Source organism: Syngnathoides biaculeatus, chromosome 7 (genome assembly GCF_019802595.1).
Source record: "Syngnathoides biaculeatus isolate LvHL_M chromosome 7, ASM1980259v1, whole genome shotgun sequence".
NCBI classification, from domain to species: domain Eukaryota; kingdom Metazoa; phylum Chordata; class Actinopteri; order Syngnathiformes; family Syngnathidae; genus Syngnathoides; species Syngnathoides biaculeatus.
Window position 1 is genome coordinate 22,172,527 of NC_084646.1, and position 14,697 is coordinate 22,187,223.

Below are 14,697 nucleotides of genomic sequence, written 5' to 3' on the forward strand. Positions count from 1 at the left end.
AAGGTTCAATTGAACACCCTAGTGACTGGAACATTACAACTCCGATTTGAACAAAGACAGGAGAAACATGAAGAGGAGTACACATATTAGTATTCAAAATTTTAACAAAACTCAATATCTAAATATCTACGTATTTATTTTAATGAGTTTGTGCATTGCATTTCAAATGAAGGTGCCAAAAAACAAGTCCTAGGTTCATTATTGGTACTCACTGCATAGGGCTGTTTTACCTCAGAAAAAAAAAAGTATACTGCCGATACAGTACCGTGTAAAATATATTTTTATTGTAATTTTGTGTTTCTTTTTCACTGCAACGTTCTGATATATCAAGGGTGAAATGAGTGTGGAAATGTGCGGTGCTTGACGCCAACGTCATGGTTGGCATACATACATTTCTACAGCAGTTAAAATCTCTTAATAATAATTCTTGATAACACATTTTAATCATGTGCATCTGATGTACATGTTCGAATGAAGTCGATTGAAAGGACTGCGTGTCCTCTCCTGTGTATTAAAATAAGAACTTGAATCCTCTTTAATGTGTTGACCTGCTTCTTTTCAAATTCAAAAGATTTATTACAAATAGCATACAAACAACATTTTGCATGAACCTTTACCTCACAGGGATGAGCGTTGATTATTGTATAAACACATTTGTTGTGATTTCAAAAAATATGTAGTGCAGTATTTACCTTGTGGGGTGATCAGAGTCACCCACATGTGCTCCCACCACCCCTGATAGAGCGGCAGCACCCCTGATTGCAACAACTCTCTCCTCCAATATTTCTTGTGCCTGTTTTGGCAACACTTTGGTGGTGGGCAGCTGTCCGTCGCTTCTTCTGACCGCCTCTTTTTTAGTTCAGCATTTGCGCGCCATTCCGACCCCACAGCATTGACAGCCGCACGCACTCTGTCCCATTTGTTCCTCTCTCGTTTGTTGTTAAGGCTGGAGGATGGCGTGCCAAAGAGGATTTTTGTGCACAGCACATCATTGAGCTGCGTCTCAACTTCACCTGCAGATTTTTTTCTTCATTATTTTGCTCATTTTCTTTTTTTTCGCCTGATCAAGCAGACCTTGGGATTGCAGTCGCTCATTTAAAGGGGAATTCCGGTGGTTTGCATGAAAAATGTATCCAATAGGTCATGTAATATGTACTCTATTTTGACAATGTTATGTTAAATCCTCTCTCATTTAATAGTGTTTTGAGAGGATTTTCATCAACAATTACACATTTTCAGGGGCACATGACTTATGTGTGAGGGTGTGACGTGTACCGTGCCGCAACAAACACGTGATTACATGGGACACCATCTATGCCCAGGGCTGATTTCTCAGATTTATCCTCATCTGTTGAAGAAATAGCAGTATCGGTTTATACAGCCGTGAGCGGTTCGGCCGCTCGGTTGATCAGGAAGAAGGAGGAGCGTGAGCGATGCCAGCTTGGGGATGTCTGTCCCCCGCATAACACGTGTCACTCACGCCTTTTTCCGCATTATTGGTGAAGAGCCGAGATTGAAGGATCAAAAGGGGCCTTCACTATGAATGCTTGTCTGCCACAAACCAGTCATCCCTGTGGTAACTTTTCTGACACCTCCCACTTGAAACCCACACTCGGACATCCTCCATCCCGCGCGCGCAAGGCCTCGGGACAGGGCTGCTGGTGGAGAGCTCAATCTTGCAGAGCGCCGTCCCGCAGCCACCGGCGTGCCGGGCCCTGGTTAATTCCAATAATGAACGAGACTTCTAACTAGTTACGCGGCCCGGGGCGGCGTGAGTGACACTGCTCATGGCTGTGTATGGAAGTATTCCTCCGTCTTCCCGATCAACCGATACTGCTATTCTCCATCAGATGAGGATAAATCCAAGAAATCAGCGCTGGGCATAAACGGTGTCCCATGTAATTGAGCCTTTGCTGCGGCACGGTAAACGTCACATCCACGCATGTAGGTCATGTGACTCGCGAAAATGGCAGTGCCCCTGAAAATTCGTAATTTTGTTGATAAAAATTTTCTCAAAACACTCTTAAATGAGATCAGATTTAACATCACATTGTCAAAATAGAGTACATATTACATGACCTATTGGATACATTGTTCCTGCAAACCACTGGATTTCCCCTTTAAATATGATTTCCATATTCAAATTAGCCTTGGACAGGAAGGAGTTACTGCAATGTGCGCTCGATTCTACGTTGATTGTGATGCACGAATAAAATGTGCTTGGATTCAAGCGTACGCACAGATTTATACATGCTTCCGACATTTTCTGAATGTGAGCGTATGCCATGTTTCAGTCGGGAAATCGACGCAAGTCTTTGTACATGAGGCCCCTGGTCCCCTCTCAGAATTTGTTTTTTCCATTCAATACACAGATATGATAATGACCTTCTCATGTGGAGAGACAGTGGAGGGAATCTGGGTTTGCTCATTCTCCGTCAGCCAGTTTCGCCGAGCCAATTCCTCCCACTCTGCTTGCATCTTATCCCAGAATTCTGTATCTGACTGCAGACAACAGAGGAAAAAGGGGGAGGAGTCAAGGAATGGAGAGGAAAAAGAGAGGTGAATGAATGACTGGTGCACATTTCATCAAATTTCATTTATATCTCACTTAAAGGGCCACTGTCATGAAATGAAAAATGATTTTTAGTATGTTATTAGTGAAAAAACGTCAGCCTATATGTGCCCATGTGTTTTTTCACCACAAAACATGATTTTGACGTATACAGTTTTTTGTAACTTTCGCCATGAAAATCCTCTCGAGGGATTTGTTTTCGAGAAGAAGCAGGACGTGACGCACATGGCGGGACCGCCCTCAAGTGGACTCGTTTGTTTCCATTAGTTTTACCTCCAGGAAGGTAGCTCGTTGTTCCTTCATGTTAGCCAAAATGCTGCCTCATTGCATTGCTGGACATTGCTTGAACACTTGGGAGAATGGATTTACCCTTCATAAGTTTGCAAGAGACCCGGTTCGTTGTGAAAAATGGATTGCACGCGTGCAGAGGACAAGAGATTCTCGGGTTCCAAATAACAGCTAGGTGTGTATACAGCTACAAAAAAAAAAACAATAGTTTGGGGCGGACCATGTAATCGGTCTCTCATAACATAACAAAAGGTCCGTGTGCGAAATATGTCGATGTGCGCGTCAGACGGTGTCGGGCTGCTGCGCGGACGGCGCTGAATCTGAATCTGAATCTGAACCTGAAGAACCCAGCCAAGAATGCCTCATTCAGCCGCGTGCGTGCAGTAATGCGCCCCGGCTCGACGGCGTTCATTGAGTACTGCGGCGGCTATGAAAACCCCCCTAAAAGCACCACGGCTCGGCTCCATTATAAGCCACCATGGCGCCAAAAATCAGCCACACCGGCCGAGGCGCCGCGTTCGGCGTTACGGCTTCTGCGAAAGCTGCGCGTGGGCTTTGCGGACGGGGGCGGCTCTGCAGAACCCAGCCAAGAATGCCTCACTCATCTGCGTGTGCGCAGTTAAGCGCCCCGGCTCGATTGTGTTGTTCATCGCTACTGCGGCGTCTATGAACAACCCCCAAAAAGCAGCATCGCTCGGCTCTGTCATAAGCCACACTGGCCGGCTGCGAGGAGCCGCGATGGCTCATCACTGCCGCGAAAGTGGATCGCACGGGGATGGGGTTTGGCCGTGATCGCATATCATCTGAATATGGCTTGAAACAATAGTGAAATATTGCCCCGAGGGCTCGAAACAATAGTGTAATATTGCCTCGGTAACTTCACTCTGTTGTGTGGTGTTCTCCTTTTCGAAAAGAGCTTCCGTGTCAGAATGGGCGTGTTCGTTTCCCATAGTAGGGTGCACCGCATGTTTTCATTGGCGAATGTCCGGGTGACATCACAGACGGAGGATGCAGCCAATATGGCGACCACTTGGAGATCGTAGAATGACACTTCTGCAACTTTGCGCATGGATGATGCCCTCTCCGCTCACATTTTTTTGTACATATATTGACGTGAATAATGTTATATGTATTTTTCATTACAATATCTATTTTATAGGGATGACACTTGGGCTTTAACTAACCATGTGTTGAAAGGTTGAAATAGATGAAATATGCATGAAAGATGCTGCATTTTACATGGAAGGTACTTTATTGCATTTATGAACTACAGTGCCAATATCGTGGGAAAACAATCTTATTTCTTTATTTATGTAATGGGTATGTTGCAGATTACAACCGGCAGCATAATTGCCTAGTGGCGAGTATGTCTGCCGCACATCTCTGAGATACTGGGATCAAATCTTAACTGTCCTCTCTCTTGTGCGGAGTTTGCTGATTCTGCCGATACGGCAACTTCCTTCCATAATCTGAAAAATTGCGTGTGATGGTATTTGAATACGTTTTCTTGTCCATAGATGAGAATGTGAGTGTTTTTCCATATGTGCCCAGCGATTGAATGTCGACTGGCCTCGGGTGTACGTTGCCGCTTGCGAGCACAACCTTGACTATAGAAAATGGATGGAAATATTGTGTCTTGGATTAAATTACGACATAAAATCTCAAGAGTACTAGTGCAATTAGTCTTAAAATCAAATAAATAGAATATTGTAATTTTCTTAAGGAGGGAGTCAATCATTGAAATCCAAACGCAAGTTAAATCTTTATATCAAAGATATAAAGAGATAATTCAGAGTGTGTGTATGTGTGTTTCCGCTTCATTCCAAAATTAGATTTGTTGACACAGGATTGCGTTTGTTTCTTTTTACAAGTCACAGTACATTAATAGCTGTTCATTTGCGCCGTCCTCACAGGAGCGTCATGTCCCAATTTTAGGAGCACGTTCCTCCATTCATCACAGCGTCCATGATTCTTGGCCCACCATTGCTGAATGATGGCAAACGGAGAGGAACAACCTTCTGCGCCTCACTTATGAACTCCTCCATTGTTAGAAACACACGAGTGAAAAGACAGGGCCAAAGTCTTTTCTTTCATGTCTGTTAGCATGCACAGCAAGTGTGTCTACCGACATTCTAAACGGGATCACGGCCGAGATCCACAGTGAACGAGTGTGTTGGTGTCATGGGTCTTTTCATCTCCTCTCTTCAGAGGCTGCTGAATGACACGGAGGCCATTGTTACTCTTGACAAGCACGCCTGGCAGGTAATTGGCAGCTGCTGACACGCCTAGACAATTGCATGAAGGTGACTTTTCATAGGTGCCACTTCCGGAGGGCCCTCTCAAGTATGGTGTCACATCAAATATGAGCTTAGTGAAGCTACTTTGTTCAGATATTGCAAAGCTATCATTTCTACAAATTGAAAAAAAGTGCAGAGTGCTCTGCCAAATTGGCGAACAGCGACAGAAAAACAAAACAGAAAAAAAAAATCAGGATTCGCTGGCCTTTGTTCCGTGCTGCAGATACGCTTACAAATATAGCCCGAAGTCTCTTGTTGGAATTAAATAATATCTATTAACCTACGCTGGATGGTGGGTCAGCTGTAAAACGTTGGCCTCACAGTTCTGGGGTCCCGGGTTCAATCCCGGCCTCACCTGTGTGTAGTTTGCATGTTCTACCCATGCCTGCATGGGTTTTCTCTGGGCACTCCGATTTCCTCCAACATCTCCAAAACATGCAACATTAGTTGGCACTCTAAATTGCCCCTAGGTGTAATTGTGAGTGCGACTGATTGTTTCTATGTGCCCTGCGTTTGGCTGGCAAAAAGTTCTGGGTATATCCTACCTCTTGCCTGTTGACAGCTGGGATTGGCTCCGGCACTCCCCATGACCCGTGTGAGGATAAGTGGATAAGAAAATGGATGGATGGATGGATGGATGAATATTAACCTACGAGAGTATAAATAATCAAAATACTTCCTAGCCTAGCGACTAACTGGCGGCCAGGTCAGGTGTAGTCCACCTTTTGCCCGAAGTGAGGTGGGATAGCACTCCTGCGACCCTCGTGAGGATTAGTGGCTTGGAAATTGGAAAATCCTGACTAACAAATGCATGAATGTAGTCTGAAATATAGTCATATTTCTACACTAAAAAATAATAATAGTGAAGTTTGGCACTTTAATTATGTGGAACAAGGCAAGGTAATTTACAAAGCCATGTACTGTAGCGCTGAAGCGAGACGTTATTAACACCACTGTTGCTTGGGAATGAACAACAGGATGCACATACAGTATCCAAATGTACGGGCTTCTCCGTGGATGCGTGTTGACAACACAGGAAACGATGCCAAAATCAACAGAGCTTATGCAAACCCCAACAAATGCCAGCCTGAAGGCTAATTTAGACTCAGCTGCTCATAATTTTATTGAAGGCATCAGGTACAATCTGTCTCACTTTGTACGTCAGCTATAAATTCCTGCTAGAATAAGAAACATACTGTACATATGAGCATATTCATTAATTTTGAGCTCAAAATTGCAATCCGGTAAACTTTGTTTTTTTTCCATTTACTGACAATGACAGATTGCAAATTCAAATCATTGCTTCAATTTAATTCATTCAAAACACATTCAAGCGTGTATGAAAATCTGTTCTAATCCTAGTAATCCTGGTCTTGTGCAGAAGAATAAACAGAAGAATAAACAGCAAATAAGCAGAAGAATAAACATGGAAATGTCTACTGAGAACAACCAGTTTCAGCCGAGTGACTAAATGTCTTTACTATGACATTTAAGCAACTGAAGTGAACACAACACATTAATGAATGGCATTTTATTTTGTTGTATTTGGGATTTAGGAATGGGTTTATGTGTCAAACAATAGTCACCATATTTTATAATATGGTGGAATATTTTTCACAGATGAAGAAGGCACATTATGTGTTCTACATTGAATATCTCTGTGTATCCATTTTTAATAAGACTTGTTCTCCCTCAGGTTGTGGGGGAGCTGGAGCCGATCCCAGTTGAATTTGGTTGTTGACACCAGTCAATCAATTGCAGGGCACATAGACAGAAAACGATTAACAGAAAAAAGTGTAATCTCCGGACAATTTAGTCTTCAATTAACCTAACGTGCATATTATGAGAATGCGGTGGGAAGTCAGAGTACCTGGAGAAAAGGCATTCAAACACAAGCAGAATGTGCAATCCTCACATAGGAAGGTGAGCGGAGATTTCAAGACCAAACCTTCCTAAAATTGAGGCAGAAGCATTAAACATTCATCCACTTTTTTTTTTTTTTTTAAAGGATTCCCATTTTACTGATGCGCTTGAGGTTCTCAAGGACTAAGAAATGAAAGGGGTTACAACTATGGAAAGACGGGTGTCATCCATCTTGGTCCTAATTCACAAAAAGTTTAATTACGTATAAGTGACAGGAGAGCTACACCTCCAGAGTCTCCGGAGCAGAGCTGGTCTGGCCTTTCAATGCTACAAGCGTGGACATTCCTCGGTCAGCCAGACCAAAATAGAAAGCCGGCGACCCGATAATGGAATAACACACATTTATCGGACAAAGTGCACCGGTTGTGTTTTGTTAGATGATGCAGTTACCCAAGATGTGAATGTCTGTGATAACGTAGAGTTCAGCACATGCAGTTTTCTGCTCTGTCGGCACAAGTAAAGGGCTACCGGTACTTATTAATGGCGCCAACTACAGTTTGTCAACAAAAGCTGATATTACAATACTCCATTGGATTTACAGCTAGGACTCCGAGATGGATGTTCTAAACAAATATTGTATACTAAAAACATCAACTTCATATGAGGTTCAGGGTTTGAATCTCGGCTTGGGCTTTTCTGCTTGACGCTTTCATGCTCTCCGCTTTATTGCCTGGGTTTTCTCTACGGACTGTACGCTGGCTTCTTCCCACATACACGTTAGGTGCATTTAAGATTCAAAGTTGTCCACATGTATGGTACATGAGGGAGCACGGTTCTCTACATATGCCTCGTGAGTGGTTAGCAACCAGTCCTGGGGGGATCCCGTCTCTCACCTAAGGTCACCTGGGACAGACTCCAGCTCACAAGTGACCCTAATGATGACAAGCACGATAGAAACGTCATGGTTTTACAATACCAGGCTGATAGCATCGCAGATAATAGACCACTTGAATTTGTTTGTTTAAAAGCACGTCGAAGGAGGCCGATTTGAAGTTCGACCAAAAGTCCAAGGTAAATCATGCCTATAAAGTTACACAAAATCTCTGAGTCTGAACAGTTTTGCTTTTTCTGATTTTTGAGGGGTTGTGACACCAACATAGAAGGTGATAGCAACAACAAGAAATATGATGTTCATCGCAGAACTTCTTTCACCACAGAAAAGTAGAACATGTCTCTGTCCTGGCTGCTCAGTATATTATGGATCATGTAACAGTAAGTTGCTAATAATAATACAAATCGAGCTGCATTTAGTCCAAACACAACCTGTAGTTAGTGTCCTTTTTTTTTTTTTTTTTTTGACACCAACAAATCTTACAATGCTCCTCATGTATGCATGTACAATTAGTTACAGGTTAATGACGGTGACCTTTAACCCCGGAAACATCCAATTTCTACACATCTTATCGTTAGGGTCACGGATGAGCTGGAGACAAGCTGAGCAATTTGGGGAGAAAGGCAAACTAGACCACGGGCTCGTCACCGGTCCATCACAGGTCACATAGACAACAATTCACATTCGCAATCACAACGTTGCTGAGTGGGAACTGAATCCACATTGAGTCCAGAGATGTCAGCTGAGTGTACCGCTACACCGTCAGATTAATTGCTTCCCATTAGAAAAATTGGTTTGAAATTACAACAACTTGGAAGTCAAATGAAATCATATATTGTTTTCAATCTTAGCGCTTGTACTGAGTTTCTTTGATGGGAAATTACTAAGCACAGTTAGGCACATACAGCAGGTCTATTATTTTGTTGTAAATTGTTCGAGGAATTACGGCAGTAAAAAATTCCAGCCTTGCAATAAAAATGAAGCATATCATGTCCATCTCTGAGGCAGGTGTAACTTCTTGGAGACTATAATTTGTGGGGCAATCAAATTAGGTTAGGCTATCCACAGAGATAGTCATCATTTTTTTAGAGGGGAAGTGGGTGGGCAAAGGAACAAATCATTAAAATTTAAGAGCGCACTAATATCTGCGCTTTTGTGCACAAAAGCTGACCACCAAACTGCTTCCAACTTTGCTCGCATTCTGGTGAACTGATCGTGGCGTTGCCCAAATTGATGGATGCCGCTGAAGGGGCTAAATGCATTATTATTATTATTGACATCTCCCCATTAATATGTGGATTGAGAGCATAATCTGACAAACAACTCAGTATCTGATAAAATCAATACAGTACTGCAGACAAAACAAGTCACAATTTATCCGACCTCATCCAAGTGAAGCGGAACAATACCATATGGCCAAGATATTTGAAACGGTCCTAATGTAGAATGAAAAGTCACTAATCCACGGAGAAAATGTTTCATCACCCAGCCATCTTGTATTAATTTAAAGCCAATTCTCCAGTCCTCATTTCATCCTTTTATTCTTATCTTTAAAGCCACAAAAGCTACATGTACTATCATCAGTGGCAATTTTGTAAAATGGATGATATTTGGGAGCGTTTTCTCATAGACTCCTTCTGTGGGTTCTACTTTTCTTACATTTTGTCTGCTTCATCTCATTGAATGATATGAAAGGAAGGCAGTGTGCTAAATTGATACACTCCCTGAGGCGAAACACCTGGGACATGTATCTTAGCCCCAAATTATTCAAAATGCGGCCAAATATGGATTAAAACACCACTTTTCATTAGGTGTAAAATAAACATCTTGTATTTTCCAGGGATACGATTTACTGTCTACTTCAGCTTTGATGTTGTGATAAAAAGATCCATGAAAACTAGAAAACAGTCTCTACTTTTGGCTCTAAAAGATTATTCTGTGTTGTGGGGAGGTTTTCTTTCCCTAGTGAATCGTCTCGGAAAATAGTCAGAGCCAAGAAAGGTAAATGTTAAACCTGTTCTTATATTTACAATGGCAACTCCTTATGTGTGTGGTCACCACTGAGTTAGGCCAAGACAGGGACTGCTCGATTGTGACGTGAAATTGAACAATAGCGAATTAGTTGGTGACCTGAAGCTCCATGGAAACATATATAGAGGCAACTGAGTGCCTTGAGTTCTGTGTGCAGATAACGACTTGTGAGTCATTTACCACATTATAAATGGGAAGAAAAGTTTGCTATTGCACCTGTTACCAGATAACAGTCTCACTTCTTCTACTACATGAATTAGAGCGCTGAGCTATAATGATATACAGTATACAGTATAGCATAGTGCAATGCAAAAACATCTACCTTTTATGATAACATATTATCATTTATATTGTTATATATCCGGTTGCTGGAGTCTGGTATGGGTCTGCCACAAAAAAATGACAAACTCCGAATGCAATAGACAATCAAAACTACTGAATGGATTGTGGGTCCCACCCTATCTACCCTTGAGGACTTGGACGCTACCCAAATTCAGACAAGAGTGGGCAGGATCCTATTGGACCCTCCACGTTCTGGCCACCAGCTCTTGCAGCTCCTTCCATCGAGTAGATGCTACCGATTTATGCAAACAAAAGCAGGCATTCCATCAGCTTCTTCCCTCTTGCAAATAAGTTATCAAATTCTTGATCAGCTAACATACAGTTCCAATTCCACATACTGACACTTTTCTGCCTTGAGTTGTTGTTTTCATACCCAGCTGGCCAAATCAGTATTAGGATTATACAACAAAGACTACTGCACGACTCGTCACTTTAAACTGCATATACTGGTGACCTTGCCACAATTGTCATTACACTGGACTGTTGCTAAATGCTAGCAGACCTTGGGTCCTTGGACAACTTTGCACAACTGTGGGTTCTTATTAAAAAAAAAAAGTTCCCTGTCAATGACTGTTGACTGTCTATTGTTCTTGGTACCCAACATGTATGTTTCACTAAGGCGGCACCAATTACTGGAGACAAAGTCCTTATGTGTTGTTATATACTTGGCCAATAGAGCTGATTCAGATTCTAAATCTGATTTTACATGTTTTTCACCAGGCTTTCTCTCATCGGTCAGTGTTGTTACAAGGACACACATCTGGTCTGGGAGAAGACAGTTACTATTACTTGTAGAGCGATCGTTAAGTGTGTGAGGTGCTGTGTCATCTCGAGTATTGCCACACTGTTTGAGCAATAGGTAGACAGATGCCATTCTATCGGTATGTGTGTAACCCACTTAACTCATCACCACAAGTATTTGAGGCTAACGTTGCCATCTACATCTTCATCGAGTGCTCTTTGTCAAACAGCAGAAAAGGATGGGACCAGCTCCAGTTTTCTTCTATTTTCACAATCTGTTGGTGTTATGGCCAGGTCTCACAATACTTTGTCCATGTTGTTTTTGCAGGGCAGCTTTAAATGATCCCATTAAGGATATTGAGGAAACCTGAAACCCAAATGGCTGACCCCCGGCACAAAGCTTCATCCACAGTGGAAGCCTGTGGTCATTCCAAGTTTGGAGCTAATGTCACCAATCGATGATGCATTCTCTGATGCTCACCGCCGTTTCTAAATGCCTTCTTTGACCTGCCCTGCAGGTGATCCAAAGACAAATATTTTGAGGTCTTACCGCTTACACAACCTGTGACATCAGTGCTAATTTTAGGACGGGATCCCCCAAGTGGCCGAATGCATTGCTCGTCTACTGCTTCTCTCCCTTTCTGGCCATCTTTCCAGTCTCTGCTCTATTATTCATTAAGGGAGTATATAACAGTGTGTACTGTAGTCTTCAGTCCATGTCAAGTAACTTAATAGAGTAGGATTCACTGCTGTTTTCAGGAAAAGAGGGTATTTAAGTTAGTACAATAATTCTGAAAAGAATTTGGATGACTCAGATAATATTATCGACATGACCTTGTACTAGACATGCCAAAAAGTCAAAGTGCAATGTGCGAGGCCCAAGGCGTAAGTGACATAAATGAATTGATTAATTCCGAGGGGTGCACTTGTGGTTAACACATCTGCCTCACAAGTCTGAGGTTTGGGTATGAAACTGTTCTGGACTTCCTGTGTGGATTTCTCAACATGCTACCGTGGCTCTTCTTTTTGAATTGAATGCAATTACAAAAGGCGCCGGTGGAGCAACTGGTTAGAGTTTGCCTCAGTTCTGAGGGCTGCTGCTCAGGTCTTGGCCCTGCCTATGTAGCGTTTACATGTTTTCCACGTGCGTGTGTGGCTTTTCTCGGGGCACTCTGGTTTCCTCCCACATCCAAAAAAACATGCATTCATTGATGACTCTAAATTTGCGATAGGCTCCAGCAGTCCCATAATCTTTGTGAGGATAAGTGGCTCGGAAAATGGATGGATGGATGGAGTTACAAAAAAAAGTGTGAATTGTTGTTGTTTGCCCTGCAATTGACTGATGGCCAGTCCAGGTTGTGGGTACCGTGCTTCTCACAAGGCGTTAAGTGGTGAAGTTCACAATCGGGGGACAAGTAGTAAAAAAAAATTGATTGGTGCTCCACTTTTCGGGTATAATTAATGTTCATGGGTGGAGGAAGCAGATGCATTAAAATACATCTTCACTGATTACTGTAACGTGGCCTGTACGATATGTGATCTGTCAAGTTGGAAAATGATTGACCTAATTACTGTGTCGTTGTTCACAAGATGGAAGTTGTTGACTATATTTCTTTCTGGGTCAAACACACCTTGAACTTGTGTGGATTTCACATGGCTTCATTAGGTTGTCGAGTGTCAGAGTTGGGGCTAAGTAACGGTGGAGATGATTCAACAAAGGCAGAAAAAGGGACTCAATTTAATGGGAAATAGGTCTCCGCGGGACTTCAGGTAGAGATTCATATCGCACCACTGATCATCTGGCTCATATTGCTATGTTATCAGAAATATGGTCTCTGATTTAGCTCTCCTGCTGTGAAGATTACATTATGACATCTACTTGTTTTTGTGCAGATCCACACAAATGTTAAGTTCGGTACTGATTGTGGTCTGATTTCTCTTAGTTTTGTTGTTCCACCCTCCTGTATCCTCATTTTTACAAATAATATATTCTATTTTAGGTTTATAATGATTACTTAAACCGTAAGCAAATGCATACAGTACATCAGTTCGATTCCATCATTTTAATTGATTTTTACTTGTGAACGTAACGTTGTTAACCTTCATGAAACTCCTTCCCTGTTGCTTTACAAGCAGTGAAAACATGCTTCCGAACGCGAAACTTTTTTAAGATTATCTCCATAGTCCTTCAAACTTTCTTCATTGACTTGTCTTAAAGATTAGTGAAAACTCCCAAAAGCAAGTCAAGTACTTGTTGTGCTTACACTGTTTTAATTGAGGTCAGCCACTCCTACGGTGAGCTGCAACAATGGAGAACTTTCTCCAGGTATGTCTTATCCTGGGCTGGTGAACATAAAGACCTTTAGAGATACTTTGGTGACCCTCTCCAGCTTCATATAAGTTAACAATTATAGTGATTCACTTGCAAATGTGTACATTTAAGTGTCGTGTCAATGATAAACCAGCAGAACAGCTAAAAACCCAGTCATGTAGAAGTACTCTGCCTACCTCTCCCAAAGCCAACCGCAAATCTGCCTACCTCCACAGCAGCCTTGGCTCGCTCAAACTCCTCTTCAAGGGACTGATGTCTGGAAAGGAGAGCGCTGCCCCACCGCTGATCCTTGGTTAGACGAGCCTATCACATATACACACACACACACATACAAGCACGCGGACAATTCATAGTATATACGTATCGGCAGGAACACACTCCATTATTCATCCATATACAGCCCATCATGCACACACACTTACACACAAACAATCAGCCAGTGGGAGACAGGCAGGGAGAGTGTGCAGGGGTCAGCCTTCTCTGGTTTCCCAGGGACGAGCGAATATCTCCCCCTCAACACAGCCCCTGACATGCTCAGCTCAATCATTCATGTCAGCAGCTCACCCCAACCCTCATCTGAACGCCATGCTACACTCAGACAACCTCTCTGGTGTTGAATCGCTTCTCGCCATCCACGCTTGTGCACCTGCACATGCAATTCTACACCCCGGAATACGCTGACGGCTTCCTGGCAGTAACTTCAAACATCTAATATTTAAATGTATAATAGACCACGTCAGGAAACATGCGGTTATATTTACAGTATAATGACGTTCAAGCAATTTCACATTTAAGTGTGTGATTTATTACAATAATGATGCAGACTGTACATAGTAAAAGATGAGGTCTCCAAATCTAGTCCAGACGTTAAAGAACTAACAGGTCTGCGTGGAGTTAGTGGTGTCCCCTGGAACGGGTTGTAGAATCTCTGTACTGATGGATGGATGAGAGTTGACTCTAACATGCCTTTTTTCATTTGAAGCTTTCATTTATAAAACTATCACAGACATAATGTGTATGTCAAATTTGTCAAGAAAATCCACCCCAAAACCCAATAAACACATTTTACAATATTTAAACTGAACAGAATATTACAAATTTTTTTTTATTCCCATCAGCTTCCGCTCACAATTACTGGTAAAGGGATGCAACCAATTCTAAAGATGTGAATCAAGTACCATGTTTTTTGGATGATAAATTGCACCGAATTAAGCATTAAGCATTAAGCGAAACAAAACAGTCACATACGTAAGTCACTTATACACAGACAATAATATTACATTGAAGCACAGTAAGTATTACTCCGCGAGGCTCCTTCACTTCGGCAGCTGTATAGCTC

The 14,697-nt window shown here is 42.3% G+C and overlaps 1 protein-coding gene across 2 annotated transcripts in view; it reads right to left on the reverse strand.

Moving 5' to 3' along the window:
- Positions 1-14,697, reverse strand: part of pex5la (peroxisomal biogenesis factor 5-like a) — a 126,431-nt gene that overhangs the window by 12,997 nt on the left and 98,737 nt on the right. For both annotated transcript variants that reach the window (XM_061824992.1, XM_061824991.1), the window contains 2 exons: positions 13,566-13,661; positions 2,386-2,502 (listed from right to left, as the gene is read on the reverse strand). In XM_061824992.1, the coding sequence (XP_061680976.1) occupies positions 2,386-2,502; positions 13,566-13,661 (213 nt within the window). The remainder of the gene's footprint in view (positions 1-2,385; positions 2,503-13,565; positions 13,662-14,697) is intronic.